The sequence below is a fragment of the Harpia harpyja genome, chromosome Z (genome assembly GCF_026419915.1).
Source record: "Harpia harpyja isolate bHarHar1 chromosome Z, bHarHar1 primary haplotype, whole genome shotgun sequence".
Lineage (NCBI taxonomy): Eukaryota > Metazoa > Chordata > Aves > Accipitriformes > Accipitridae > Harpia > Harpia harpyja.
This window is the reverse complement of record NC_068969.1, coordinates 47,592,272-47,619,203: the sequence shown is the minus strand read 5'-3', so window position 1 is coordinate 47,619,203 and position 26,932 is coordinate 47,592,272. Positions and strand designations below refer to the sequence as shown.

Genomic DNA, 26,932 nt, shown 5'->3' with positions numbered 1-26,932 from the left:
TCATGCACATCTTGCAAAAGGGTGAGGAATGAACCACAGGATCTTCCCACTGGTACCGATCACTGGCCAGTGCTGTCCAATAAAGGGAGGTGACAGTGGGAATTCGGGGGGGAAAAAGTATATGTAGGGAAATCCTTTCTCAGACTTTCTAATCTCTCCTCATCCAAAAGAACAAGTAATTTGAGCAAAAGTTACAGGCAGGCAGAAATAGTTAAAGAAACCCCCAAAGCCTGTTGAAAGGTCTATGTGAAATGCTTGAGAAAGCACACTGACTGGTAAACACTGGTATGCTTGCCTAGGCTTAAAACTGCTTAAAGTAATTTGAAAACAATGTAACCAAACACTGTCTGATATTACTAACACATTATTCAACGTTTACATGAAACGGGGAAAGTAAATGGGATTTACAGGGTTATTTACTAAATTTATTTGTGAACAATGAATAAGACGACTTCCATAATATCAGCCATGTAATTAAAAAATGTAATTACACAAACAGAAACTGTCTGGTTTAAATCTGTTCTAACAATCTTGGTGGTGAAAATGGTTGTCTGCATATATATATATATTTTTAAGTTCAGTCTTATTTTCTTTATAATTTTGTCTTAACTGTCTTAGTGAACTAAATATTTTTCTGAGACGAAGCTGACAGAGAATTATTTTTTAGATTATTAGGGTCCTGGCATATCTAATCCTATGGCTAAAATGCTTAACTTTTAGTTCCTTTAAAAAAAAATAATTCTTGGATAGTTCTACTTACACATTCTTCCCTGTTTTAAAAACAGAAATGCAACCTCTAACTAAGCAGGAGTTAGTATGACATAGAAAGCTGGATCAGCTCTTTGTAAAACCTCTGAGTTTTTCTACGTGTAACTACTTAAATTGTCAATGGAATACAGATATAAAATAGCATGAATGTCATGCATACTAAAGATTTATGATATAATATATCTTCATCAAGAATAACACATAGAAAAATAATTTGGGGAACATTTTTTTAATCGTCTACGATATGAGGAAGGCAAGAGACTGCATCAAAAGCAACTATGAAAAAACAACAGAAGGGGCCTTACACAATGTTGACTGATGCAGCTCTGTTGATATTTCAAGATACTTCAGATATTGAAGTCTGTAGAGATGTAAAGTGATACCTTCCTGTTCAGCCCTGTATGTTTACTCAGTGATTAAGCAGAGTAAAAATAAAATAGATTTTAGTACTATTTCCAATTCACCAAAACTCATAAGTGAGAAGTAGAGAGAAAAAACAGATTTTAGTACAGTTTTCAGTTTGCCAGTACTATTATCAGTGCTAAAGACATCTTTTTTGACTCAAGACTCTTAAACAAAGCTGTGAATTAACTTTCACTGGCAGAATCCCCAGTGCTACTACCGTCTTCCAGGAATGCCTGTACTTGCTTCTGTCAACCCCTTTTCAAGGCAATAGATGAGTGCAGATGTAATTAAAATCATCATTGAAAAATGTCCGGCTGCAGAGGCGACCATGAAACAACAGAGCTACACAATAAGTTGACAATATCCCACAGTGTTAAGGAAGAGCTCATAACCCGTTCTTCTTCTTTGCTATTGGTCTGCATTTTACTTTAAGATTACTATCTGAATTTTGAAAAGAATACACTCTGCTTCCTGAAAACAGATAATGATGCTGCCACTGTTAAGGAGCTGTCCTCATGACCTAGACCACCCAGTATGATATGTCTCAGGGGCTATTCTTGCTCTGCTTCTCTGGTTCACCTTGCTCTTGGAGCAGCTGAATGAATGAGTGGCTTTAACTCTTTTTATGACAAGATGAGATAATGCCCTGCTGCCACATGATCAGCTGCTAATACTGACAGGTAGGGGCGGGGGAGAAATGGCAGTAGGGAGAAAATGGGGGGGAAGGGGATGTGGAAGAGATGAGGGGGCTACTGGGTGGGCAATGAAGGGTGTGACAATGAGGAGCAGTAAATCATAGAAACATAGAATGGTTTGGGTTGGAAGGGACCTTAAAGATCATCTAGTTCCAACCCCCCTGCCATGGGCAGGGTCACCTTCCACTAGACCAGGTTGCTCAAAGCCCCATCCAACCTGGCTTTGAACACTTCCAGGGATGGGGCAACCACAGCCTCTCTGGGCAGGAGAGGTTGGGGATGGAGAATTGTGGGGATGAGAATGGTGAGGAGAATGGGAAGAAGAAGGGTCGAAAAGAATGATGGGAAGAATGGTGGGAAAGACTGGGGAGGGAATAATGTGGGCGAAGAAAAGGTAAGCTCTGGGGAAATGGGGGAAAGAATGGTGGGGTGAACATTGAGGAAAATGGGGATGAAGAATGGTGGGGAGGAATGGTAGGGAGAACAGGTGGGAAAACAGTGGGGAGAATGGCAGAGAAAATGGTGGGGAGAATGGGGAAAGAAGAATGGGAGGAGGAATGGGGGGAAGAATGGTCCTAGGAATATGGGGAGGAACGAGGGGATGAACAGTAAGGAGAATGGCAGGGAAGAATGAGGAGGAGAAGGGGGGAAGAAATGGGGGAGAAAGAGGGAAGGAGGAGGGAAGGAAAGAGAAGGAATGAGGGAAGAATGGGTGGAAGAATGGTGGTGAGAAACGGGGTAAGAATGGGAGAATGGGGAGAGAGTGGGGAGAATGGGGGTAAGAATGGGTGAGAGGGAGGGAAGGAGAGGGGAAGAAGGGAGGAAGAAAGGGATGAGGAAAGGGGGAAGAAGGAGCAAGAAGGTAGGAAGAAGAAAGAAGAGGGGTGGGAGTGAGGCAGGGCAAGGATGGAAGTGGGGAGGATAGGGGGAATATGGAGGGGAGGGTGGCAGAGGATGGGGGAAGACGGGGGAAGATTGTGGTAGAATGAGATAGGGCAAATGGAGGGGGGTGAATCAGGGGTCCTGTGCCTTTCCACTTCTTCCCTGCCTCTCCTTGCAGCAGATAATACCTTGTGCACAGTCACTGCTGTGCCCTGTGTGAGCAGTAACATGGCAAGGAGGTATGGTAAGGAAAGCTTTTCTTCCCTTTATTGCCAAGGGCAGTGGCATACGGCTGTGATGACCTGGCCTTTAATGACTCTGGTAGAAGAAGTAGCTCTCAGAAAGTTTCAACTTAGTTACGCACCTCGGAAATTTGCCACACTCTGAAAGGAAATATAGAAATAAAAGTTGCCAAAGTATAGCACAGTTCTTAAAGCTTTTTATCATCCCACAAATTCCAGGTCTCCCATTACTGTTATAAAAGTATTTGATGAAACAACATTAATGAAAGTTCAATTAAAACATCAGAAAGCACAATAAACTTTTCATAGCTCAACAAAAATGCTCCTCTCACCAGTTCATTTCTCCTCCATCAGGAAGAGAAAAACAAAAGCGGACTAATCTGATTTACAGAGTGAAAAACAACACTGAATACACTTTTTGTCAGGGGGGCAGGGGGAAGGTCTCCAGCTGGTTCTCATCTATATGCCATGATTCTTCATTTAGTTTACACTATTAAACTAAAAAACTCAGCTTTAATCTTAACTATTACAGTATGCCTTAGAGTAGATTCTATCATGTAGCATCCTTGATACAGTTTCAGACTCTGGCAAAACATCATCCCTCAAGCTGGTTGTGGCCATATGGGTAGTAAACGTATCCAACATTTTTTCATTGGCGCCTACATTATTACGTCTTGTCACCAATGGTTTCTCGGGTTTTCAAGTAAATTGTTGCATATACTGTGGTTTGGAGCTGCTGAGATGAAGCCCTACATTTATCTGTATACAGCCAAATCCTTTTTTGGAACTTTTTTCTTTCTAATGAACTAACATCTGTTGAAAAAAAAAAGTCATGTTTCCAGAAAGCTGTACAAAAATGAGAGAAAACAAAACAACAGAACACTGCCAAGAAGCTATTGTTGCCAAGTTTTACATGATAAAAAGCAGCCTAGAAAATGATGGGTGGACAAAAGTGGGCATCATACCTGATCTGTCTTCGTTTTGTGAATCACACCTTCTACATAATTCTGGGATGGTCTTGAGAGAAGTTACAGAATACTGTAAAAAAAGAAAAAATGTGTATGAAGTAATTAAATTAAAAAGATAAAAAGTAAGACTTTCAAGAGGTCCTGATGTCATGGGCACAGCCTAAATCTACCAACCCAAGGGTACTTCCGGCAGTCTGATGGTCTTCTCAGGTGGCACGAGAAAACCAGATGGCATCTGCTTTTGTGCCCCACCTTGAGGGATATCAAACAGACTTTCAAAGCTACAGCAAAGCATATCCCCACCTCAGATTTCTCCTTCCTGCAGATCACCATTATTCGAGTCACAAATACTTTTTATACATCCATCCTTTCCATGGGATGCAAGATACAACAAAGGTGAGAATAGATGTAGGCTTCACAGTAAATGTCAAGGTTTCTCACTTTGTCCACCTGGGCATCTATTATGGTGATTATACTGCAAGACACTTCATGCTTAAAAATTAGAATTCAAGCTTTCACAAACCAGTATGTAAAAGCGATGCAGAAGATTTGCACCGTAGAGATCTGTTTTCAGAGAGGGATGCATACACATCCTCAGATGTATATGTACAGTATACATCTGTGTGTATGTATATGTACATACACATATCACATGACAGGCTTATTTCTCTAAACTAGGCTTTATTAAAGCAAACTTGCATTATTACTTTGATGTGACAGGATATGCCTGATATTAATCAGTATGTTATTTTCTGAATTCAGCATTATAAAGGAAAAAAAACAGGGATGACATATGTATCTTACTAACAGAAATCTTTTTCTTATAAACTTGTGGAATACCCTTCGTAAGACACATGATCCAGTGTTACAAAACTACACATTCTGACATACAGAACTTAAGTTACTTAATAGCAAGCCTCCTTTAATCAAATGCTTAAATGTTACAGGAATCTTCACTTAAACAAATGAAAATCATTATGTTTGTGAAAGATCAATGGCTTTGCTCATATAAAAAAAACTATTAAAAACAGTATTTTGGAAATTAAAACAGAAAAAAGCATTTAGGATTAGCACAACTGAAAAAATTTAAAGAATATATAAGCACCATATGTTTTCAAAGACAGATATTTTTAGCTGGTGTGCTATTGACCAATGAAGCAAAACAACTACACATAAAACCACATGAGCTTTCCACACAAAAAAGAAGCAGTCATACATTGTCCTGCCTTTTGCTGACAATTAGTCATTCAAAGTTTGATGTGCTTCTGATGCACAGCTGGTAATCTGCTTCAAAATAATCTAAAGTCGACCTCATGTGACCAATTGCAGAAGTAATTTACTTCTCTGGTGCAAGTTTAAGACTGTTGCTCAATTGATTGTTACTTTATTAAGCCTCAAAAACCTCCCATGCCTTACTTTTTCCCTTGCTGTCCTAATTCAGGGATGTATTGAGAAACCTCGACTACAAAAAGTATCTCTCATAAGTATTCCCAGGATCAACATAGAACTTATTAATTAAACTGTGTAGCAGCACTCTACAGAACTACCCAGTGACTCCAATCCCCATTAAACAAGGAGTTGTCTATAAGGCTGTGACTGCGCCAGGATGTGAAAGCCTAAAGCGACAAAGGCCAGAAGAACAGAGTCAGGGAGAAAGATGCTACTAAATACAAATTAATACAAGTTAAACACACACATGCACAAACACCATGTGCTGTGCTTCACTCTAGTTATTGTTTAATGAAGATTGAGCAGTTAAGCTATACATCTTGCTATTTCAGCACAAAGACTCAGAAGGCAATGTTGAACTGGTCTAGTAAGATTCTTAAGAGAATCCAAGGAACATGTCTCCAAGGAATACGGTAGCTTCATAAGACCAGCTGGTGCAGTTTAAGCTATTACACAGTTTGTAATTCAATTAGAATGAGGCCTTTTGTATTCCATTGCTACGTGTTTTGTCAGGCAACCTCAAAAACAGAAAGCCATATTTCTTTTTGTCTTTTTTCCTGTTCCTTCCTGGAAGAACGGATTTTCTTTCTGTTTCATCATTGCACTAAAATGTATTCAGTAACCACCTCCCACCACCAAAAATCTATTAGATGTTATAAATGTGATTATACATTTTAATCATATTGGTTTGATTTCATTAACAGATTTCCTCCCATTCACCTCTGTCCTCAAAAAGACTTCTGTGCATTTACATTTCTGCCATCTGTATTTTGTGGTCAAGATGTGAAGAACGGGCTTTTGGTCCAGGAAGCACTTAAAATTACTTCTTAAAGTGGACCTTGCCCAACCATAAGCACAATCCATTGCCAGTTCTTCCCTCTGGAACTACTTTATCTCATACTCTAGCTCCAGCTCTGATCAAGAGTAATGTTTGCTAGCTTTCCTTCAACCAAAAATTTCAAGGTTACTAGTGGTATCACAGAGAGACAGCAAAAGAGGTTGAGATTGCAACCCTTCCCTGGAACAGAATTTTAGACCTAATGCTTATTCAATGGCATTTAAAATTAATTATTTCCCACTTTTCATTCAATAAGTTTAAGTTGTTTTACATACAAAACACTTCTCACATTTCACCATTAGAGTAACCAAGTCAACCTGAGTTGAGGGCCATGCCCAAAGGCATAAGTGACAATGTGAGAGCTAAGCACATCAGGTTGCTTCATTAGTCAATGCTTACTGTGATCGTTGGTATTTTATCAAAGTGCGTTGTGGTTGATGGTGAAATTCAATAACAAAACTAAGGGCTTCTTCCCAGGATAATGCATACAATGGCATTTTTGATTGCTGTTTGAGGTTTGGGTTCCTGTTCTGTATTTAAGGCATGTCTATGTCCAGCCTGAAATAGTGAATTTCAGTAGACCCCTTAAGAACTTTGTAAGGTGGAAGAACAGTATCAATAGCAAACAAGAGACAAGAAGCATTAATAAGTAATCCCTGCAAATGCAAGATATTCCCGATTTTCTTCAACAGGCACTATTAATTCAGGGGAAAATGGAACCTCCCTTATCATACTAAACTTTTGTTCATTATGTAAAACTGCACTACAGAATTTGAGTTAATGCAAATGTTAACCTTTTAAATTTCACATGGTTCTCAAATTTTAATGCAATGAATTTTAAACCCAGCACACGAGAAAAAAAACTTCAATCTCTACTAAGGCTCTTTTGTGCTGTGCCGCTTGTCTATCACTTGCAGACTCACTTGTGTCTGAGAAGTATCAGGAAGAAGAAATACTGAATCATGAGTAGTAGCATAGAAATGTATACACAAAATAGTAAAAAAAAATGTAAAATAAAAAGCAGAAGTTATTTTTTAACATTCTGTTGTGGAGAATACCTTTAATGGCTCCTGAAATTGAGTCAAGGGGCAAAGTTGGACACATAGTGTGACTCTAAGACCACGTCATCAGAACCACGACCCCCCCAAAACACTAAGGACCATGTCCTGCTCCAACTGGAGTCAGTATCAAAACTCAACAAATCTACCTCCACTGGATCAAGACACCAGTGACTGTGTCCTGCTCTTAAATGCACAGCTCCTTGTTTTCATTTAGATAGAGAAAACAGACACCTTCCTTCATTATAGCTAATTTGTTTCCAGGTGTTATTACTACTGTAAGCCATTTAAGTCTCATTTCAGTTTATTTGCTATTGTGGAAAATAAACTGCTACATTAATATTCAAATCCCATTAAATTAATACCTTTATATTACATTTGCTTAATCATTTATAACTGTGCAACACCACCCTTTTTCTTAGACATTTATTTGGGAGTAGCAAGCTACATCAAGACCAAGTAAAGCAACAATACTTGGTTGCAGGAAGATTTTTCTCAATAGTAGTGTCAATTTAAGCAGCTCCAGAGTAAAAAAGTGGAGGAAAGAAATTAGGCTGGCACAGTGCATTTGAGAAATAATACCTCCCCAAATAAAATTCTTACTTAATGGCTGTGATCAGCATCTTTGGAGTACTGGTTAGGTTATTTGTGCTATATATTGTTTATAGCATTTTAAATAGACACTCCATATGTTATTCTGCCCTTTAACTTTAAAGGAGACCTATATAGACACTAACACTGTTAAAGGTACAAAATGTCTGTCTGAATCTAATACTTTCTATGAACATTTTAGTGGCCATCTGCATTTTGTTTCATTCTGAAAAGGGAGAGAGGGAAAAAAAAGAAGAAAATTATCAATGAGTTCATCAGCTGGATGGGAAATAAATCAACCCACTGCAGTTAGTGCCTGTGCCTGTGCCTGTGCAGCTATGTAGTACCCTCCATGCTGAGCCCTGAAGTCCTGGTCACTGGGTAGGCAAAGTCTGGCTGTGTGTCACCTGTATACCTGTGTGAACCTGAGGGGTAATCCAGCTCCCTCCATGGCCAAGGAAGAGTGACAGCAGGCTCAGGACGTGCCCCATGCGAATTAAATGGGAGGCCAGAAGATCGGCCATACTCCTGACCATACGTAGTTTACATCTGCCCTGCCAGGTGAGGACTGACATGAAGAAATTTTTCAAGCTGTTTCAAAATAACTGACAATTCAGCTGCTTAATTATTTTTTAATTCACTTACTGCACTCACATTTCACAAACTTTCAAACTAGGCCCAGTCCTGCACTGGCACCACTGAACCAGGCTTTTATTCATATAGAGCTATTTGAATGATCAGAGCCATAATCTATACACTCAATCCCAAACAGTTTACAAATAACTAGCACCAGGAGCTCTGGTTATGACTAGGTCATTTGGTATTATTTCTGTAAACCAAGAAACACAATAGTTTTAATTTGCACAATTTGCCAGTGCAGTAGAAATCCCATATTTTAATTAAAGGATTAGGAAACCTTCAGGTAACCATAACAATAGCATACAACTTACAAGCAGGAATAAATTTATCGGCAAAATCAAGAGTACTAATGGGAAAAAGGGGAAAGTTTAAAACATACTTTTAACAGTGTATCTATCATTTAATGCAACTTAAAGGTCACATTTTTTTTTCTTCCTTTCTGTTAGTAGATATAATGAAGAAATAAATGAAAATATTCAGCTTGGTTGCTTAACATCATTGCAGACAGAATATTATTTTTGTTTAATGTAAACAAAGAGTCCCAGAAACCTATTCTGCTCTCTAAATTACACTCAAATGTACTATACCAGATGCATCTAGAATAGTACCATCTTAGTTTGCAAAATAAGCACTGTATTTGCATGCCAGGGCTCTGAGGGAATTGGTAGTTGTAGTTGCTAAGCCACTCTCAATCATATTTGAAAAGACATGGCAGTCAGGTCAAGTCTCCAGTGACTGGAGATATGTGAATATCACATCCATTTTTAACAAGGGTAAAAAGGAGGGCCCTGGAACTACCAACCAGTCAGCCTCTCCTCAGTGCCCAGTAAGACTGTGGAACAGATCCTCCTGGAAGTTTTGTTGAAACATAGGGATGACAGAGAGGTGATCAGAGACAGCCAACATGGCTTCACAAAGGGCAAATCGTGCCTGACCAATCTAGTGGCCTTCTACAACGGAGTGACAAGAGCTATGGATGTCATCTACCTCAACTTCTGTAAGGCCTTTGGCACAGTCCTACACAACATCCTTGCCTCTGTTTTGGAGAGATATGGGTTTGACAAATGGATGGTTAGATGGATCAGGAATTGGCCATGTCCAACGAGTTATATTCAACAGCTGAACCTCCAAGTGGAAATCAGTAACTAGTGGCATCCCTCAAGGGTGCATACTGGAACCAATACTATTTAATATCTTCATCAATGACATAGTGGGATGGAGTGCATCCTCAGAAAGTTTTCACATGACACCAGGCTGGGTGATGCAGTTGATTTGCTTGAGGGAAGGAACACCATCCAGAGGGACCTTACTTAACAGGCCTGAGGAGTGGGCGCATGCAAACCTTATGAAGTTCAACAAGGCCAAGGTGATGCACCTAGATCAGGGCAACCACCATTATCAATACAGACTGGGGGACTCAGAGCAGCCCTGCAGAGAAGGACTTGGGGATACTGGTGGATGAAAAATTGGACATAAGCTCGCAATGTGCACTTGCAGCCCAGAAAGCCAACTGTATGCTGGGCTGCACAAAAAGAAGTGTGGCCAGCAGGCTGAGGGAGGTGATTCTCCCCCTGGTCTCCACTCTCAGGAGACCCCAGTGGAGTACTGCATCCAGCTCTGAGGTGGCTAGTACAAGAAAGACATGGACCTGTTGAGTGGGTCCAGAGCAGGGCCATGAAAATGGTCAGAGGGCTGGAACACCTCTGCTATGAAGAAATGCTGAGAGAGTTGGCTTTGTTCACCCAGAAGAAGAGAAGGCTGCAGGGAGACCTTCTCATGACCTTTCAATATATGAAGGGGGCTTATAAGAAAAATAGCGAACAACTGTTTACCAGGGCCTGTAGTGACAGGACAAGGGGCAACTGAAAGATTGCAATAGTCTTTGCAAAATTGCAAGATTGCAATATAGATTGACGATAAGGAAGAAGTTTTTTACAATGAGGCTGGTGAGACACTGGAACCGGTTGCCCAGAGAAATGATGGATGGCCATCATTGATGACTGTATTGGGTTTATGTTACAAACCAGCAGTGGGGGGCTGCAGAGGTGGCTTCTGTGAGAAGACACCAGGGGCCACCCCCATGTGGGACAGAGACAGTTCCAGTTGGCTCCAAGATGGACCTGCAGCCGGCTAAAGCTGAGCACATCAGCGATGCAGGCAGCACCTCTGAGATAACATATTTAAGAAAGGGTAAAAAACACTGCACAACAGCAGCTGGGAGAGAGGGGTGAAAAAAATGTGAGAGAAACAGCTTTGTAGACACCAAGGTCAGTGAAGAAGGAGGGGGAGGAAGTGCTCCTGGCATTGGAGTAGATTCCCCTGCAGCCTGTGGAGAAGACCATGGTAGAGCAGATATCCACCCTGCAGCCCATGGAGGACCTCATGCCAGAGCAGGTGGATGTGCCCTGAAGGAATATGCAGCCTGTGGAGAGTCCATGCTGGAGCAGGCTCCTGGCAGAAACTGTGGCCTGTGGAGAGGAGCCCATGCAGGAGCAGGTTTTCTGGCAGGACCTGTGACCCCATGGGGGACCCACACTGGAGCAGTTCATGGAGGACTGTCTCCCATGGGAGGGACCCCATGCTGGAGCAGGGGAAAAGCGTGAGGAGTAAGGAGCGGCAAAGACAACATGTGATGGACTGAATGCAACCACCATTCCTCCCGCCCTCCTGTGCTTATCGGGACAGGGACGTAGAGAAGTCAGGAGTGAAGTTGAGCCTGGGAAGAAGGGAGGGCTGGTGGGCAGGTGGTTTTAGATTTTTTTCTTGTTTCTCATTATCCTATGCTGTTTGATTGGCAATAAATTAAATTAATATCCACAAGTCAAGTCTTTTTTGCCTGTGATGGTAATTGTGGAGTGATCTCTCTGTCCTTATCTTGACCCACAAGGTTTTTGTCATATTTTTCTTCCCATCTTGTTGATGGAGGGGGAGTCATAGAGCATTTTGGTGGGCACTTGGCGGCCAGCCAAGGTCAACTCACCACAAGGGGCTTTGAGCAGCCAAGGAGGGTTGGAACTAGATGACCTTTGAAGGTCCTTTCCAACCAAAACCATTCTATGTGTCTATGATAATGGAGAAATACACAGTTTCATTTTCTTATGTATAAATGCAACGTAAACAAACAAAAACCAAAAAACAAACAAACAAAAAAGAAACCAAAACCACTTGCATATCTATTTGCCTTTTAAAACAAATTCCTGTCTATTTTTTATGTTTATTACATTTTGGTCATTTTGGCTGAAATGGTCTACAAGGGTCCGGACTATACACAGTGGCTTTCTAACTCAGGTACATTTATAAGTACATCATTTTAACAGCCTTCTTGCTGCCATTATTTTTAGTCAGTACTTTTCTGCACTGGATTAGAACCAAAGGGCTAACAGGAACAATATAAATTGCTAATGCTGATGCTGTGCAGCTGCTCTTTCCATGGCAGGCTAATGATAAAATGTGAAGGTCAGGTATCTCTAAATTGTATATGGGGAGATATGATTAGAGCACTAGAATAACCATGAATTCTCTTGTTAATCTGGATTCTGGCAACAAATCCTTTGTTCTCTTTACCTGCTAAAGCAGGGAGTAAAAATGCTACCTCTCTAATTTGTGCAGGTTTTTTATCCAAGGTTCAGTACCCAATGAAAGAACAGCCTATTAAAACAGGCAGCCCGAGCTGTTCAGCGGAAAAGTGAGTAACCTAACCCACCAGTATGCAGCAACAGCCACAATGGGAGAGACATGGAGAGGTTACATCTATTATGTTTTACAGTTTTACAAAACTGCGTATAGAAACAGATACCAGGACTTGATCTAGTATATAACAGTAATAAAAAGAAAGTTGCCCAGAATAAGGTATTCACTCAAGATTGGCTCATTCTTTTGTAATATTCTGGGCATTTGCCATATTGCTCTTTAATAAAAATTCAACGTTACAGTAGGTAAAAAAAAAAAACCTCTCCAAAAGGAATCTGTCTGCGAATAAAGCATCTGGAATGTTTTAAAATGAATCAAGAGTCCTGAATGCTAAAGGGAAAACCAGGCCCTTTGTTAAAAAAAAAAAAAAGAAATAAAACTATAAAATTATGAAAAAACATGGAAGGAGATGGTGGCACACTTTCTTTGATCTGAAAATTGAATTAATAAACTTTCTTGTAGCGGATTTAATTTATGTATTCAAGTCCATTGTTAATCAGGCATTCAACATATTAGCAAACCTCTTACACAAAAACCACAAACACTAGCAGTAGGAGTATTATGAGTAATAGAATATACTGTATCAGTGCTTCCTATAAGAACCACTAACAATGTAGATGAACAGTACTTTTGCTTTCAATTACAGCTGCAGTTGGTTTAGTTGTGATGCTAAGGATCAGTGCTGTCTATGAACCCCTGGAAGTCTTTCTGCCTCTTTCTGTACTCTACCATGTCACAGGTAGCTACATCACACCTATTGATAAAATCTTACTGTATTTGGAGATGGCTACTGGTGGAAAGAGCAGAGTAACAACTTACATGAAAAAGGAGCAATTCAGAGGTGAGAGAGGCAGGAGTTTTTTTACAACTGAAATACACTCAATTTAAAAAAAGGTAAACTTATTATTGTGGTTTCTAAGGCTAACATTAGAGTGCATATAACTCATTCAAGACAAGAGAGTCGATAAAGATCCCAGAAATAAAACACATTTATTAATTTGATTTGCAAGTCATTTTTACTACCTGAAGGAGAGGAATCAAGTTTTCCTTCCAAGCTTATTAGAGATTTCCCTTACAAAACACCTTATTTTATTCTAGATTCAACCTATTTAAACATTCCTATATGTGAGGTAAAAAGGAGTGTGGCTTCTAAAAATAGTGTTGTTTGTTATATCAGGATTGAGATATCAAAGATTGTCTCAACTTGAACAAATAAAATAAGATTTGTACTTACCGATATATCATCACTAAAATCTATTTCATCCAAATCAAGGTATTCAGGGGCTTCCATTATTCTTCTATGGACATTTTGGGTGAGTCAGCACAGTAGTAAAGACCTAATTAAGAAAAGAGAAATGGATTGTCTACTAAAGAGTCAAAACCACACAGAAATGGTTTAATATAGTTGCTAGATTACTGAAAACACTTAACTTGTATAGTAGGCTTTCATAACTTAATCCTAAAAGCTAAATATGATTTGCTATCTCTACTCTGCATATCATGAAGAAGCCATTTCAATATTTAGGGAGAATAGCTAAGTGGTACTTGAACTGGAAGTCAAAAATACTTGATTCAGTCACTCAGTCCTTCCAGAAGTTCAATATAGGTGTAAAGACCTAAGCTGTTGAGCACCCTCATGACCCTGCAACCGTAGCTGTGTTAATGACATAACTTCTCTTAAGGATGCTATTACTTTACTGGCCTGAACACAGCAACTTCTGTTACTATAGTTTTCCTCTGCTCAAGAAGGCAGAAAAGAACTGAGAATCATGCTGTGCACGGAAAACAAAATCCTATCACACCTTATCTCAACTTACAAGCAGACTAACACACAATACAGTCAGTGCTTTACAGATGGACGATTTATCTCTCCTCAGCCTGCAAGTGCACTTCCCCCAAAACAGTAACCAAGGCAAAACCAGAATTACATCAGTGTGCACTGATTATCAGGGGCCTTAACCACTTCCTCACAGCAAGGGAAAAAGAAGAGAAAATTCTCTTGCAAGCAAGAAATTTGGGTGGAAAAGTCAATATGTAATTCTGAGTAAAATGGTGCTTAAACAATCAGAAGACCAAAGACAATAAAACTCTCATTACTTTCTTAATCCTGACTAGAATAAAGGTGTGCATTATCACTACAGACAAGCATAACAGGAGTAAAAGTGGAAAGGAAGCTGTTTTAAAGGAAGCTGAAAAAGAAAAGCATAATGCATTTTTAAATAATGTGAAGCACTGCATAAGTGTTAAGTATTATTATGGAAGCAAATTAAATCTTTCTAGCACTTGTACATAACAAAAGGAAATGCCTAAAGGAAAAAAATAATACAAGCCCAGTTTATTCATACGACAACTGCCAAGAAACATGTTTATGAATAATGAATTCAGCTGTGTAGGTCTAAATAAAATCACTGTGTGAAACATTCATATGCAGTTAAGAATGTCCTAGGACAAAGGGTTTGAAGAAAATTCTTTTCTGCAGGTGTTATACTTATTGGCAAACAAAACCTCAGTCATTAATCTCCTTCATAACACCCCACCCAAGCACAAAGCTGATCCTAAGACATCTGTCATGGTTTAACCCCAGCTGGCAACTAAGCACCACACACCCTCTTCAAGGGTATACCTGCTGCAGCATAGACTTATCCACAGCCACAGATGCTTCGAGGTGTACCTTCTCCGGTGTGGACTTATCCCTGGGCCACAATCCCTTCCAAGGTATACCTGCTGCGGCACAGACATAACCACGGCCACAGATACTTTGGAGTGTTCTGCTCCCACATGGACTCATCCACTCGTCACAGTCCCTTCGACTCGAGTTCACACTGGAGTTCCAGCCTGTCTAGTACAGCAGCACAGCAGGCAGAGAAAGCAAAAAGCAGCCACTAATGACCATGAGACTGTAATATACAGTAACGGAAGCAAGCCCCATGGCAAGTACAGGACCCTGCCAATTAATAGCTAAACAGCAATAACAGCTATAAATTCGATCTAGCACATTCCAGTCAAACCTGTGGTTATCTTGAACACTTCAAGCCCCATGTTGGGCGCCAAAAAGGAGTGTCATGATTTAACCCCAGCCAGCAACTAAGCACCACGTAGCCGGTCGCCCACTCCCCCCGCAGTGGGATGGGGGAGAGAATCGGAAGGGTAAAAGAGACAAAACTCGTGGGTTGAGATGGAGACTGTTTAATAGCTAAAGCAAAATCCACACGCACAAGCAAAGCAAAACAAGGAATTCATTCACCACTTCCCATCGGCAGGCAGGTGTTCAGCCATCTCCAGGAAACCAGGCCTTCATCACTCATAACGGTTATGTGGGAAGACAAACACCATCACTCCAAACGTCCCTCCCTTTCTTCTTCTTCCCCCAGCTTTACTTGCTGAGCATGATGTCATATGGTACAGGATATCCCTTTGGTCAGTTGGCGTCAGCTGTCCCAGCTGTGTCCCCCCCAATTTCTTGTGCACCCCCAGCCTACTTGCTGGTGGGGTGGGGTGAGAAGCAGAAAAGGCCTGGACTCTGTGTGAGCACTGCTTAGCAGTAACGAAAACATCCCTGTGTTATCAACACTGTTTCCAGCACTAATCCAAAACATAGCCCCATACTAGCTACTATGAAGAAAATTAAGTTTATTCGAGATGAAACCAGCACAACATGTGTTCTTGAAAAGTTATTAAAAGAACCAAAAGGCAAATCTACAGTTTTAAGCTGAAAGAGCTGGAAAAGCACATTTTTATTTCTCACCAAGTTACTGAAGGTAAAGTACTATTCAGCATAATTTTCTCTTTCAATGGATATGAAAAAACCTCTCCAAACTTTTTTTTTTTTTTTTTTTTAATGTATTAGGATATTTCTGCCTCTTGCAACATGAGAAGGAAGGAACTCCTGGGGAGGAAGGCAGCATGTAAGAACAACCTCAGCTACCTATTATTGGCTCTCACTGTTAGACTTGAGTGAAGCAGTGGGAAAGGAGATGGCTACAAAAAGGTAAAAACAGTATAAAGCCCTCAGTCCAACCTGATATGAGGAAACAGAAGTGGCTATAATGTGAAACTAATCAGAAGCTTTTCATTTTGCACAATTCCCAAATGCTAAGTTTATTCTTAGAGGGAACCACTAAAATCAGACGAAATCCTTGCAATGAAAGGAATTAGCTGTTGTTAAAAAACACGACACATTCAAGCCTTCAGATTCTTTTCCACATTAGAGATTTTGCTTTCTTAACAGAAATATAGATTTTCAGTATATTTTTTTAAGGGTTATGCTTGAATGTGTTGCATTTAGGTGACATGACAGCTTACTTGTGGCAAAGTGCACCATCATTGTATTGGGTTTGTGTGGCAAGGTTTTGGTAGTGGGGGGGTTATGGGCCTGGCTTCTGTGAGAAGATGCCAGAAGCTGTCCCCATGTCTTATAGATACAATGCCAGCCTGCTCCAAGACAGACCCACTGCTGGCCAAGGCTGAGCCCATCAGTGACAGTGGTAGCACCTCTGGGATAACAGATTTAAGAAGGGGAAAAAAAACCCCCAAACTGCTCAATTGCAGCTGGAGAGAGGAGTGAGAATATGTGAGAGCAACAACTCTACAGACACCAAGGTCAGTGAAGGAGAGGGAGGAGGTGCTCCAGGTGCTGGAGCAGAGATTCCCCTGCAGCCCATGGAGGTCCATGGTGGAGCAGTTATCCACCTGCAGCCCATGGAGGACCATACGCCAGAGCAGGGGGATGCCTAGAGGAGGCTATTGACCCCATAGGAAGCCCGTGCTGGAACAGGCTCCTGGCAGGACCTGTGGACCCGTGGAGACAGAAGCCCACGCTGGAGCAGGTTTTCTGGCAGGACTTGTGACCCCGTGGGGGACCCACTCTGGAGCAGTCTGTGCCTGAAGGACTGCACCCCATGGAAGGGACCCATGCTGGAGCAGCTCATGAAGGACTGCAGCCCATGGGAGGGACCCACACTGGCGCAGGGGAAGAGTGTGAGGAGGAAGGAGCAGCAGAGACAATGTGTGATGGACTGACCACAACCCCCATTCCTCGTCCCCCTGCACCACTCAGGGAGGAGGATGTAGAGGAGTTGGGAGCAAAGGAGTGAAGTTGGACCTCGGAAGGGAGGGGCTGAGGGAAGTTGTTTTATTTTTTGTATTTTTTTCTCACTATCCTACTCTATTTTTAATTAGCAGTAAATTAAATCAGTTTTCTTGAGTCTGTTTTGCCTGTGATGGTAATTGGTGAGCAACCTCCCTGTCTTGATCTCAACCCATGAACTTTTTAATCTTATTTTGTCCCCTTGTCCTGTTCAGGAGGGGTAATGAGAAAGCAGCTGGGTGGGCATCTGACAGCCAGCCAACACCAACCCATCACAGTGTCCCTCCACGGAGGTAAAGACAAGCTGTCAGTTTATCACTGTGACTATTGATACCAGCTCAAACCAAATTATTAAGTCAGTTTTAGAAGCAAGATAAATGCCAACTGTACATGTACTGTCCTACACAAATTACAGGACTGTAGAATCTACCCAATGTCATTCCTTAAAATGATACATGTATGAAGTAAGAATGAGAATGAAAATATAAAAGTTTAAAGGTTAGAGACATATATGGACCGTATCACATACAAATAGCCTAAAACCAACACAAAACTTCACTGAGTTTCAGTTTTTCACTGGAATTCAATGGATTAAAAAGAACCCCACACAGTATGTTTAAAAATCAATGGAAGAGATAAATAAACCTACTCTAAACACGCCACATAAAAAGCCAGAATCAAGAAGTGACCTGAATTTTTTATTTTGCAATTAAAACTGATTTATTCAGGTAAAAAAACTCCACAGCTTTAACAAAAAAATACTATTCCTGGTTACCACATATCTCAAGATTTTAGAACAAAAAGATCTCAACCTTCTGAACTTACTTCTTAATTCTAATTTGCAAGAAGTCATTGAGGCAAAAAAATGCTGCATCCATCCACGGCTGATGAAAGAACTGCATTTCACCTAGAGATGTATAAAACTCATCATGCCAGTCCACACAGTCTTGCAACATTACTTCCCCAAAATGTTATCTTCTGTCTTCTCAAAACATAAAGACTATGAAACACACAAAGTCTGAAGAGAAAGTTGGTAACCAAAACAAACAAATTTTCTCTATGGAAAACTTATCTTTCTGAAGACAGTGTTCAGTTATATGTAAAGAAAGGGCAAGAGACTCATGCATTCTGTTTGCTATAAGATTTTAAATTTTTTTCCTGATGAGGTAAAACTGGACAGCAACTCAGGACAAATAGTACGACCAAATAAGATTTCCCATGGCTATACTTGGAGTCTTATTCAAGAGGTGCACTTTTTTGATACATTTAACTTAGTAGAACTACACCATGTATAATGCAAACCATATGGTAAGGATAGTACTCAGAGTTGTGACTATTTTGAGACCTTTGAAATGGCTGAATCCAGCATATCAGCAGAAGTATAAACAATCTGAATGGCATTCACAAGCAGATCATAAGCACAACTGGTCAAATACAAGGCAAAAATAATTGCAACCAAAATTGTAATTGCCAGCAATGGATGACATGAGATGAATAATGTATTTCCAGCATCAATACCAAAGCAATACAGATGACTGTCTCTAGCCTGCCAGCAGAAATGTCTGACATTTAACTGATCAGTTTTCCTAACTATATTTTGGAAGCTAGTCATTAAATATTCCACAAAATTTTAACCCAAAAAAGGGCATTTCTTGTCTGGCAATTTGGCTTGCAGAGAGACACACACACACATATACACATTTTATACAGATAAAAGAAATCCTGTTTGCTCTCAGAATTCACAGCTAAAAGAAGAAAACTGCATAAACATGACTCATATGTATTGAAGAAAAAGTGTTTTTTATAGTTTCATGAAGCAGTTCCACCAGGAGAAATCATCTGGCTAAAAATTACCACACAGAAAAGTGGTAATAGTAGTATCAGTATAATAACATACTGCATATGTTGCATTGTAACAGATACTAAACAGTGATTAGGTTGTAAAATAAAGCACACCCCCCCCCCCCCCCCAAACCTTCTCCTCTTCAATCAACAGCAATAACCCTTATTGTTTTTCCAAAACATAGATTTCCTCTGCTGTTGTCCTTCTCAGCTAAAACTAGTTGTCTGAACTCAAATCCTGTTATGGACAAAATTAAGTGAATGAGGAAAAAAAGGGGCAAAGCAAGCAATTCCCAGTACAATAATAATAATTTAAAAAGCAATGAAGTATTAGATACAGGGAACAAATCCATCAATTTCTGCATACACTAAAACTCCACTCTAGACTGATGGCATGCATTACCTACAGGTGAAATGCTTACATTATTCACAAATTTCTTTTTTAAGGTTGATCAAGCCTTGGATTTGTCTTGCCACAGTCTTAAAAAACACTTACACCAGCAACGAACCCTAGGGGCTGGTGTGTCTTTTGAGGATGAAGAAAACTCAATGTGGAATGGCAGGAATGCTTTAAAAGCCAGTCCTGACGCTGACTTTGTATTGCGAAGCCAATGGCCATTGCCTTATCCTTACTAATGCACATCAGGCAAGGACAAGTCCACACAGGTGAGCATTTGCTGTCTGTCAATTAACTGAGTGAATGAAGAGACTGGTGTGGCAGGCAGAAAGTAAGCAAGCATCAGGTTCAGTTTCTTGTTATGTTTGCCCAGTGCAAAACTATGGAACAAAAAACAACATAGCAGATTTGTAGTGACCCCTTTGCAACAAGGCTGTAGCAGATTCGGTAGCTTCAAAAGGAATGTGATCCAGTACCTCAGCCATAAACAGTCTCAGTGCTGCATGTGAAAGACTAAATGCAAGAGGGAGCACAGGGGAAATGTCCTTTATTGAGCCAAACCAAAACAACTAATTGAGAATGCATCATTTTGATTATTTATGGATACATAAATAACAAGAACAAATAACAATAAAAAGATCTGCTGTCAATTAAATGTCTACTTCAGTTGTAACTCTTAAGAAATCCTGCTAAATGCCACATGGGATTTTATTTTCCACATCTCAGAACTACTATACCAAAATATTTGGGGATTTACTTAAACTTTCAATCAAATATAAAGTAAATCAGATGTAAATACTTCTATAGTGGTTGGCAAAATGCTGTTTCCTTAAGCACAGTTAATATTAAAGATTTAGGCTTTAAATGCCAGAATGCCATGATAGTTGCTTTTTTAATTAGGGGATAAGGTTACATTTTACAATTATAGGTCTAAGATAACAAAATAACATATTGCCCTTTCCTAGGCATCAGAGGCTATAGTAGCTCAAGATGAACAAGATTCATGGACAGAAAAGGAAGACTTTAAATCTTTAATTTAAGCACACAGTATGTGTTTCAAGTAATGCTTGAAATCTGGTGAGCATCTGAATTTCATTCCATAACATTAAGAAATAGCAAGAGCATAAACCCAAGTTTTTTCACTTTCAAACAAATAGAGCAGTGTAATGTTACATTATGTTAAATGTATTTAGCAGGCAGTGAAAAGCCCAGCACCCGATTAAAATCTACAGTTCAGGAAAGCACATAATCTGTCAGCAGTAGGAAATATCTAGAACTTTGAATTCAGTTCCTCCATCCTCATATTCAACACTAAGAGTGAAGTTCTACCAAAAATTAATTTGGCCTTGTAACCCTATCTACTATGCATATAAGGAAAGCACTATAGTATGTTCAGGGCACTGCCATAATTAGGGGATATGAGAGCTGGACTATTGAATGACGGCAAGAAAGCTTGGCCACTGGGTCCTAGCAAAGCTAGTCTGGGCTAACACCACTGCTTCTCCAGCTGTCACACCTCTTACTACTTCTTATGCTCCCCGGTGCCTAGCTCTGTTCTGTCTCATATTAAAGACTACATGTTCTTTGAGACGGGTATTGTGTAGTCTCTCTACATTTGTCTGGCTTTTTGCATAGCTTGTGTCCTTGTCTACTAACAGAGCTCTGTGGTACAAGAGTAATCCAATTAAATAATAAACATGATGTAAATACACTGCAATGGACTCTGGAAGAGGTCATATTTGAAGCTTTGTGGGGGATCCCCAGGAGAACTGAAAAACTTTATCCACCAAATACAGATGGCACCTCTGCAGGTGATAAGTGCAGAACACAAGGAGAAAGCATCAAAGACATAGAAAGCTTGCAGTTTCACTAGAATAGAACAGAATAGAATAGCATAGAATACAATAGAATAGCATAGCATAGCATAGCATAGAATAGAATAGACTAGACTAGACTAGACTAGAATAGAATAGAATATTTCAGTTGGAAGGGACCTACAATGATCATCTAGTCATAAGCAATACTTTAAATTTAATACTATACATACATGCACTCTTAGAATACCCAAGCTTCTCATTTATATTTACACTCTCATTATATCTAAGGGGGGAATTACTTGGATATAATCAATAAATATTCAAGCACATGACTTTGGAATGTAGAGAGTGACACTGCAGCTCAAACAGAGGTTCATTTGCTTTTCAAGCATACCACTTTAGCTTCATGCATTCAAATAAAATGACAACCTGACACATGGTTAGACTATGTTGACACTTAAAAGTGTCATGCTTATAAGGGTTTGTGATATTATAATGCAGTCTGAAGTGCATTGTGCAAACAATTTTTATTACCTTCTAGGGCTCCCAAAGTGGTTTTTTTAATTACATGAAATAACATTTTTTCTATTACTTGTCATGCTCAGTGTCTGGATTGTGTATTACTGACTGAGCACCTCTCGTGTACTAGTTTGTTTTATTTACTTTTCTTCCTTCTACGTAAACCAAGAAAAATATATCATGCAAAGGAAATTATCTGTCCGGTCAAATTTAAAATATAAAAATATAAAGGGAAGGCTCAATAGGACCAGGGGGAGATTTTAAAAAGTAAAGATGAATTTTAAAAAACAATTTATTGTAAAAAAAAGAAAAGTTATCAGTGAGGCTGAAAAATTATGTGATTTCTTTCAATGAAGGAATGAATTCTGAGACCAGGATTACCTTATCCCTTACCACATTTATTCAGAAGTTTTCCTGAGTTTAAAAGTTCATAGCAGCAATTTGTAATAGTATGATACTTCTAAAGCAAGTCAAAATAAAAGCACTGCTTTTAATCACCACGCAAGTACCATCAGTGCACAAGCTACACTGACAGGACAGGAAGAAGGAATGCAGCAAAGCACAACAATTTTCCAAGACCAAAAGATGCTATTTTTAAAATTTAATTTCAGAAAAACTCTGCATTCCAGACATGCAGAAACAATCCACCAGCAGCCCTGAAGAGGCACAAATACTGAGCCCAGTTCTGCTCCTAATGAAGTCAATGCACTTTCAGCACTGGTTTTAGATAAGAACAAATGTATTTGTTTCTGGCCAAACAGAATTGAACTTCTCCTACTCATCTACCTAGACCTCAAGATCACATATTCATCCATATTGCTTGGATATAAAGCAAACCTATGGAGTCTTAAGGGAAGTGAGCTGGCAAAGTGTGCTCACAGCCCAGAAAGCCAACTGTATCCTGGACTGCATCAAAAGAAGTGTGGCCAGCAGGTCAAGGGGGGTGATTCTGCCCCTCTACTCTGCTCTGGCAAGACCCCACCTGGAGTACTGCGTCCAGCTCTGGGGTCCCCAGTGCAAAAAAAGACATGGACCTGTTGGAGCCAGTCCAGAGGAGGGCCACAAAAATGATCAGAGGGATGGAACACATCTGCTATGAGGAAAGGCTGAGACAGTTAGGGTTGTTCAGCCTGGAGAAGAGAAGGCTCTGGGGAGACCTTATAGCAGCCTTCCAGTACTTAAAGGGTGCTTATAAGAAAGCTGGGGACAGACGTTTTAGTAGGGCCTGTTGCAATAGGACAAGGGGTAATGGTTTTAACTAAAAGAGGGTAGATTTAGACTAGATATAAGGAAGAAATTTTTTACAATGAGGGTGGTGAAACACTGGAACAGGTTGCCCAGAGAGGTGGTAGATGCCCCATCCCTGGAAACATTCAAGGTCAGGCTGGATGGGGCTCTGAGCAACCTGATCTAGTTGAAGGTGTCCCTGCTTATTGCAGGGAGGTTGGACTAGAGGACCTTTAAAGGTCTCTTCCAACCCAAACTATTCTATGATTCTATGATTTCAATGAAGTCATGTGGAAGTAGGTAATAATGTATGGTTCACCTATGCTTTCTTCAAACCCCATGAATTGCATGGAAAATTCATCACAACTTGAGGCATTTTGACATCTAGTAGTTTTAACAATTACAATGACTGACACTATGTAGTCTGTAAGTAATATGTATGTCAGGATGCACAGAGTGAAGATAAAAGTATGTTTATTAAGACACATTTCCTCATGTTTGTTTGGTTTTTTTAGCACACTGAATAGTACTCCACATAACTTACTGCAAAAGGGAAGTGTTACTCCAAGGATGACTTCTGAGCTCCAGTAAAATACAAGCAAGCTTTGCCATTAATATCTGTGTGACTAAGATGTCAGCCACCTTAAGGCAAGGAGTGTCTGTTTAGCTGTTAGGAAGTACTTCCTTCTTGCTTTTCTAAATACTACTCCATTTAGTGCTGTCATGAATAACCATTACATTTAATATTAAAAGGGAGTGATTTTACTTCTTCATTCGAAAAGAAAACAGCAACCTAATAAAAAGAAATCAATATTTAGGCTATTGAGTGATCTGACTAACTGAAGAGTGGTTTCTACTGTAACAGAACTTGAAAGACATCTGCTCACTGCAAACCACCCCAGATTTCTCCTAATAAAACCATCCTTTCCACCCCATAGTTTTATGTTTCCTTCAAGATTCAAGCATAAAGAAGACTGGACTCCAAGCACTCAACCAGAACATATGCACTTGAGCATTCTGGAATGAGGCCTAGAAAAATAAACTTGTTTGCTTCAATTAACCTTGAAGGAGAAACCTTTGGAATTGGAAATTAATAGCTGTTATTTTAAAACTGAAACAGCATATGTGATTCAAGCACTGAACAAAAGCTAATGCATTGTCTGCTTAACTTCAATGACAGGATCAAAAGAAATAAGAAGTCAACTGATCTGTTGAAAAAGAGATATTTCATTGGCTGTATTTGATTAATTTATGTTTTTATTCCCTTTGAACTACTACAAGGTTATTTGCTCTTAACATGAAGTACCCTACAGTCATGCAAAATTAATACACTTACTTCATTGTACTCTAGGTTATATGGCAACTGTTTCAGTTATTTCACACCAGCTAACTCTTTTTATGGGCTTTAAGACTTACCAGCATGCAGATCAAAACCAGATCAAACTCCTCCCCTCTGTAAATGACATATGTACATATATGTATAAATGGAGGGAAAGACCGGACAGAAACCTCACTAGAACACATGTCAAGAATACATGCTATTCCATTACCATAACTGATTTCTATAATGCCACTGTTTGTAGTGATCTAGAGACAACAGAGGGGCATTAAACTAGACAAGTGTCTAAAATATCCCGTAGTTCTACTTATTTCCACTGCCACTTTCACCCCACTTATCTAAGCTGTGGAGTACTACTTCCTGCCAGCCGCTGACCCTATTTGGGCATGATGGCTGCTCCCTTCACTTGTTTAAAAACAGTCTTTAAATGGTAACGAGATTCTGCTTCTTCCTCTAAACTGTTCTATGAATATGTATTTAACCTGATGTTATCTCCAGTTATGGTTTGTTATCAAAACTAATTTGTTCAGTCTTCCCACTAAACATTTTTGACAGCGTGACTCTAAAATGACAAAGTGTTTCTGCTTAATGTAGAGAGTAATAGTTCTCAAATCCTTGTTACAGGAGAAATACTAATGTCCATTTTAAATTATCTACTTGTAAATTTAAAAACTAGTCACCTCATAGTATATGAAATAGTCACAAAAAACCCCAAGCTACTTAAAGTGTGACGTTTTTACCATTCAGGTATGAAAGGGCCACTTTTTCCACTCACAAAAAAGATCAGTACCTTCCTCATGAAATATACTTCATTTCCTCATATGAAATGTTCCAATGGTTTTAAAAAAATGGATGCTTGAGGCAAACAGTGCACTTAAAAGCAGAAATTTTAACAGCAAAGACTGAATTTCAAAAATATTTTTCCATCAAAAAAATCAATTTTCAGAAAAGGAAAATTCATTTTCACAAGGGAAAAAAATGAAAAAATGAGCAAAGACATTTTTAACATCTTTATATATCCTCAGAAATAACTCATAGATAAATCAACGTTATCCCCCAAAATAGCACAGAGTTGTTGAGGTTAAAGCACAGAATGTCTTAGGACAGAAGGGTCCACATAAGATCATTTAGTCCAACCCCTCTGTTCTCACAGGGTCAGCTAGAGCAGGTTAAACCCAGGACTGTGTCCAGTCGGGTTTTGAGTATCTCCAAGGATGGAGACTTCACAATGCCTCTGGGCAACCTGTGCCAGTGTTTGACCGGCCTCACAGTAAAAGTGTTTTCTTGTGTTCAGACGGAATTTCATGTGTTTCACTTTGTGCCCATTGCCTCTTTTCCTGTCAGTGGTCATCACAGAGAAGAGCCTTGCTCCCTCTTCTTCATTCCATCCCATCAGGTATTCATACACATGGGTAAGATTCTCCTGACCCTTCTCTTCTCCAGGCTCAACAGTCCCAGCTCTCTCAGCCTCTATTCATATGAAAGAAGCTCCTGCCCCTTAATCATCTTTGTGTCTCCATGCTGGATTTGATCCAGTAAGTCCATATCTGTCTTGTACTGGGAAGCCCAGAACTGGACCCAGTACTCCAGGCATGGCCTCATCAGGGCTGAATAGAGAGGAAGGACCACCTGTCTTGCTGGCAACACTCTCCCTAAAGCAGGCCAGAAGGCTGCTGGCTGTCTTTGCCACAGGGCCATATTTCTGGCTCATGGTCAGCTGGGTGTCCACCGGGACCCTCAGGTCCTTCTCTGCAAAGCTCATTTCCAGCCGGCTGGCCCCCAGCATGTATTGGTGCATGGGTTTATTCCTCCCCAAATGCAGGACTTTGCATTTCCCTATGTTGAACTTTGTGTGATTCCCCCCAGCCCAGTCCATCAGTTTGTTCACATCCCTCTGAATGGCAGCACAACTCCTCCCAGTTTTGTATCATCTGCAAACTTAATGAGACTGCACTCTGTCCCATTGTCCAGGTCTGTTTAACTGTTAATATAAAGATTTTAAGCAGTACTGGCACCAGTACTGACTGCTGGGGTAGACCACTAGTGACTTGCCACCAACTAGACCTTGTGTTGCTGATCACAACCCTCTGGGCCCAGCCACTCAGTTTTGAATCCATCTCACTGTCCACTTATTTCACCCAACATTTGTCAGCTTGTCTGTAAGGATGTTATGGGAGACAGCATCAAAAGTCCTAGTAAACAACATCCACTGCTCTCCTGTTGTCCGATAGTCACCTAATTGTAGAACACTGTCAGGTTGGTTATGCATTGTTTCCCCTTCATAAATCAATGCTGACTACTCCAGATTACTTACACTTAATGTGTTTGGAAGTGCTTTGCGGGAAGATTCTCTCCATTACCTTAGTGAAGATTGAAGTGAGGCTGATCAGTGTGTTTTTCCCCAGGTTTTCCTTTTTGTCCTTCTTGAAAACAGGAGTGACATTTGGTCTCCTCCAGTCTTCAATCACCATGACCTTTCA

General features: G+C 40.0%; 1 protein-coding gene across 3 annotated transcripts in view; it reads right to left on the bottom strand.

Moving 5' to 3' along the window:
* The window catches only part of SNCAIP (synuclein alpha interacting protein), a 91,685-nt gene that overhangs the window by 41,260 nt on the left and 23,493 nt on the right, over positions 1–26,932 (bottom strand). For all 3 annotated transcript variants that reach the window (XM_052778058.1, XM_052778057.1, XM_052778059.1), the window contains exons 2-3: positions 13,460–13,562; positions 3,958–4,030 (exon numbers count right to left, since the gene is read on the bottom strand). In XM_052778058.1, the coding sequence (XP_052634018.1) occupies positions 3,958–4,030; positions 13,460–13,516 (130 nt within the window). In that variant the 5' untranslated portion in view covers positions 13,517–13,562. The remainder of the gene's footprint in view (positions 1–3,957; positions 4,031–13,459; positions 13,563–26,932) is intronic.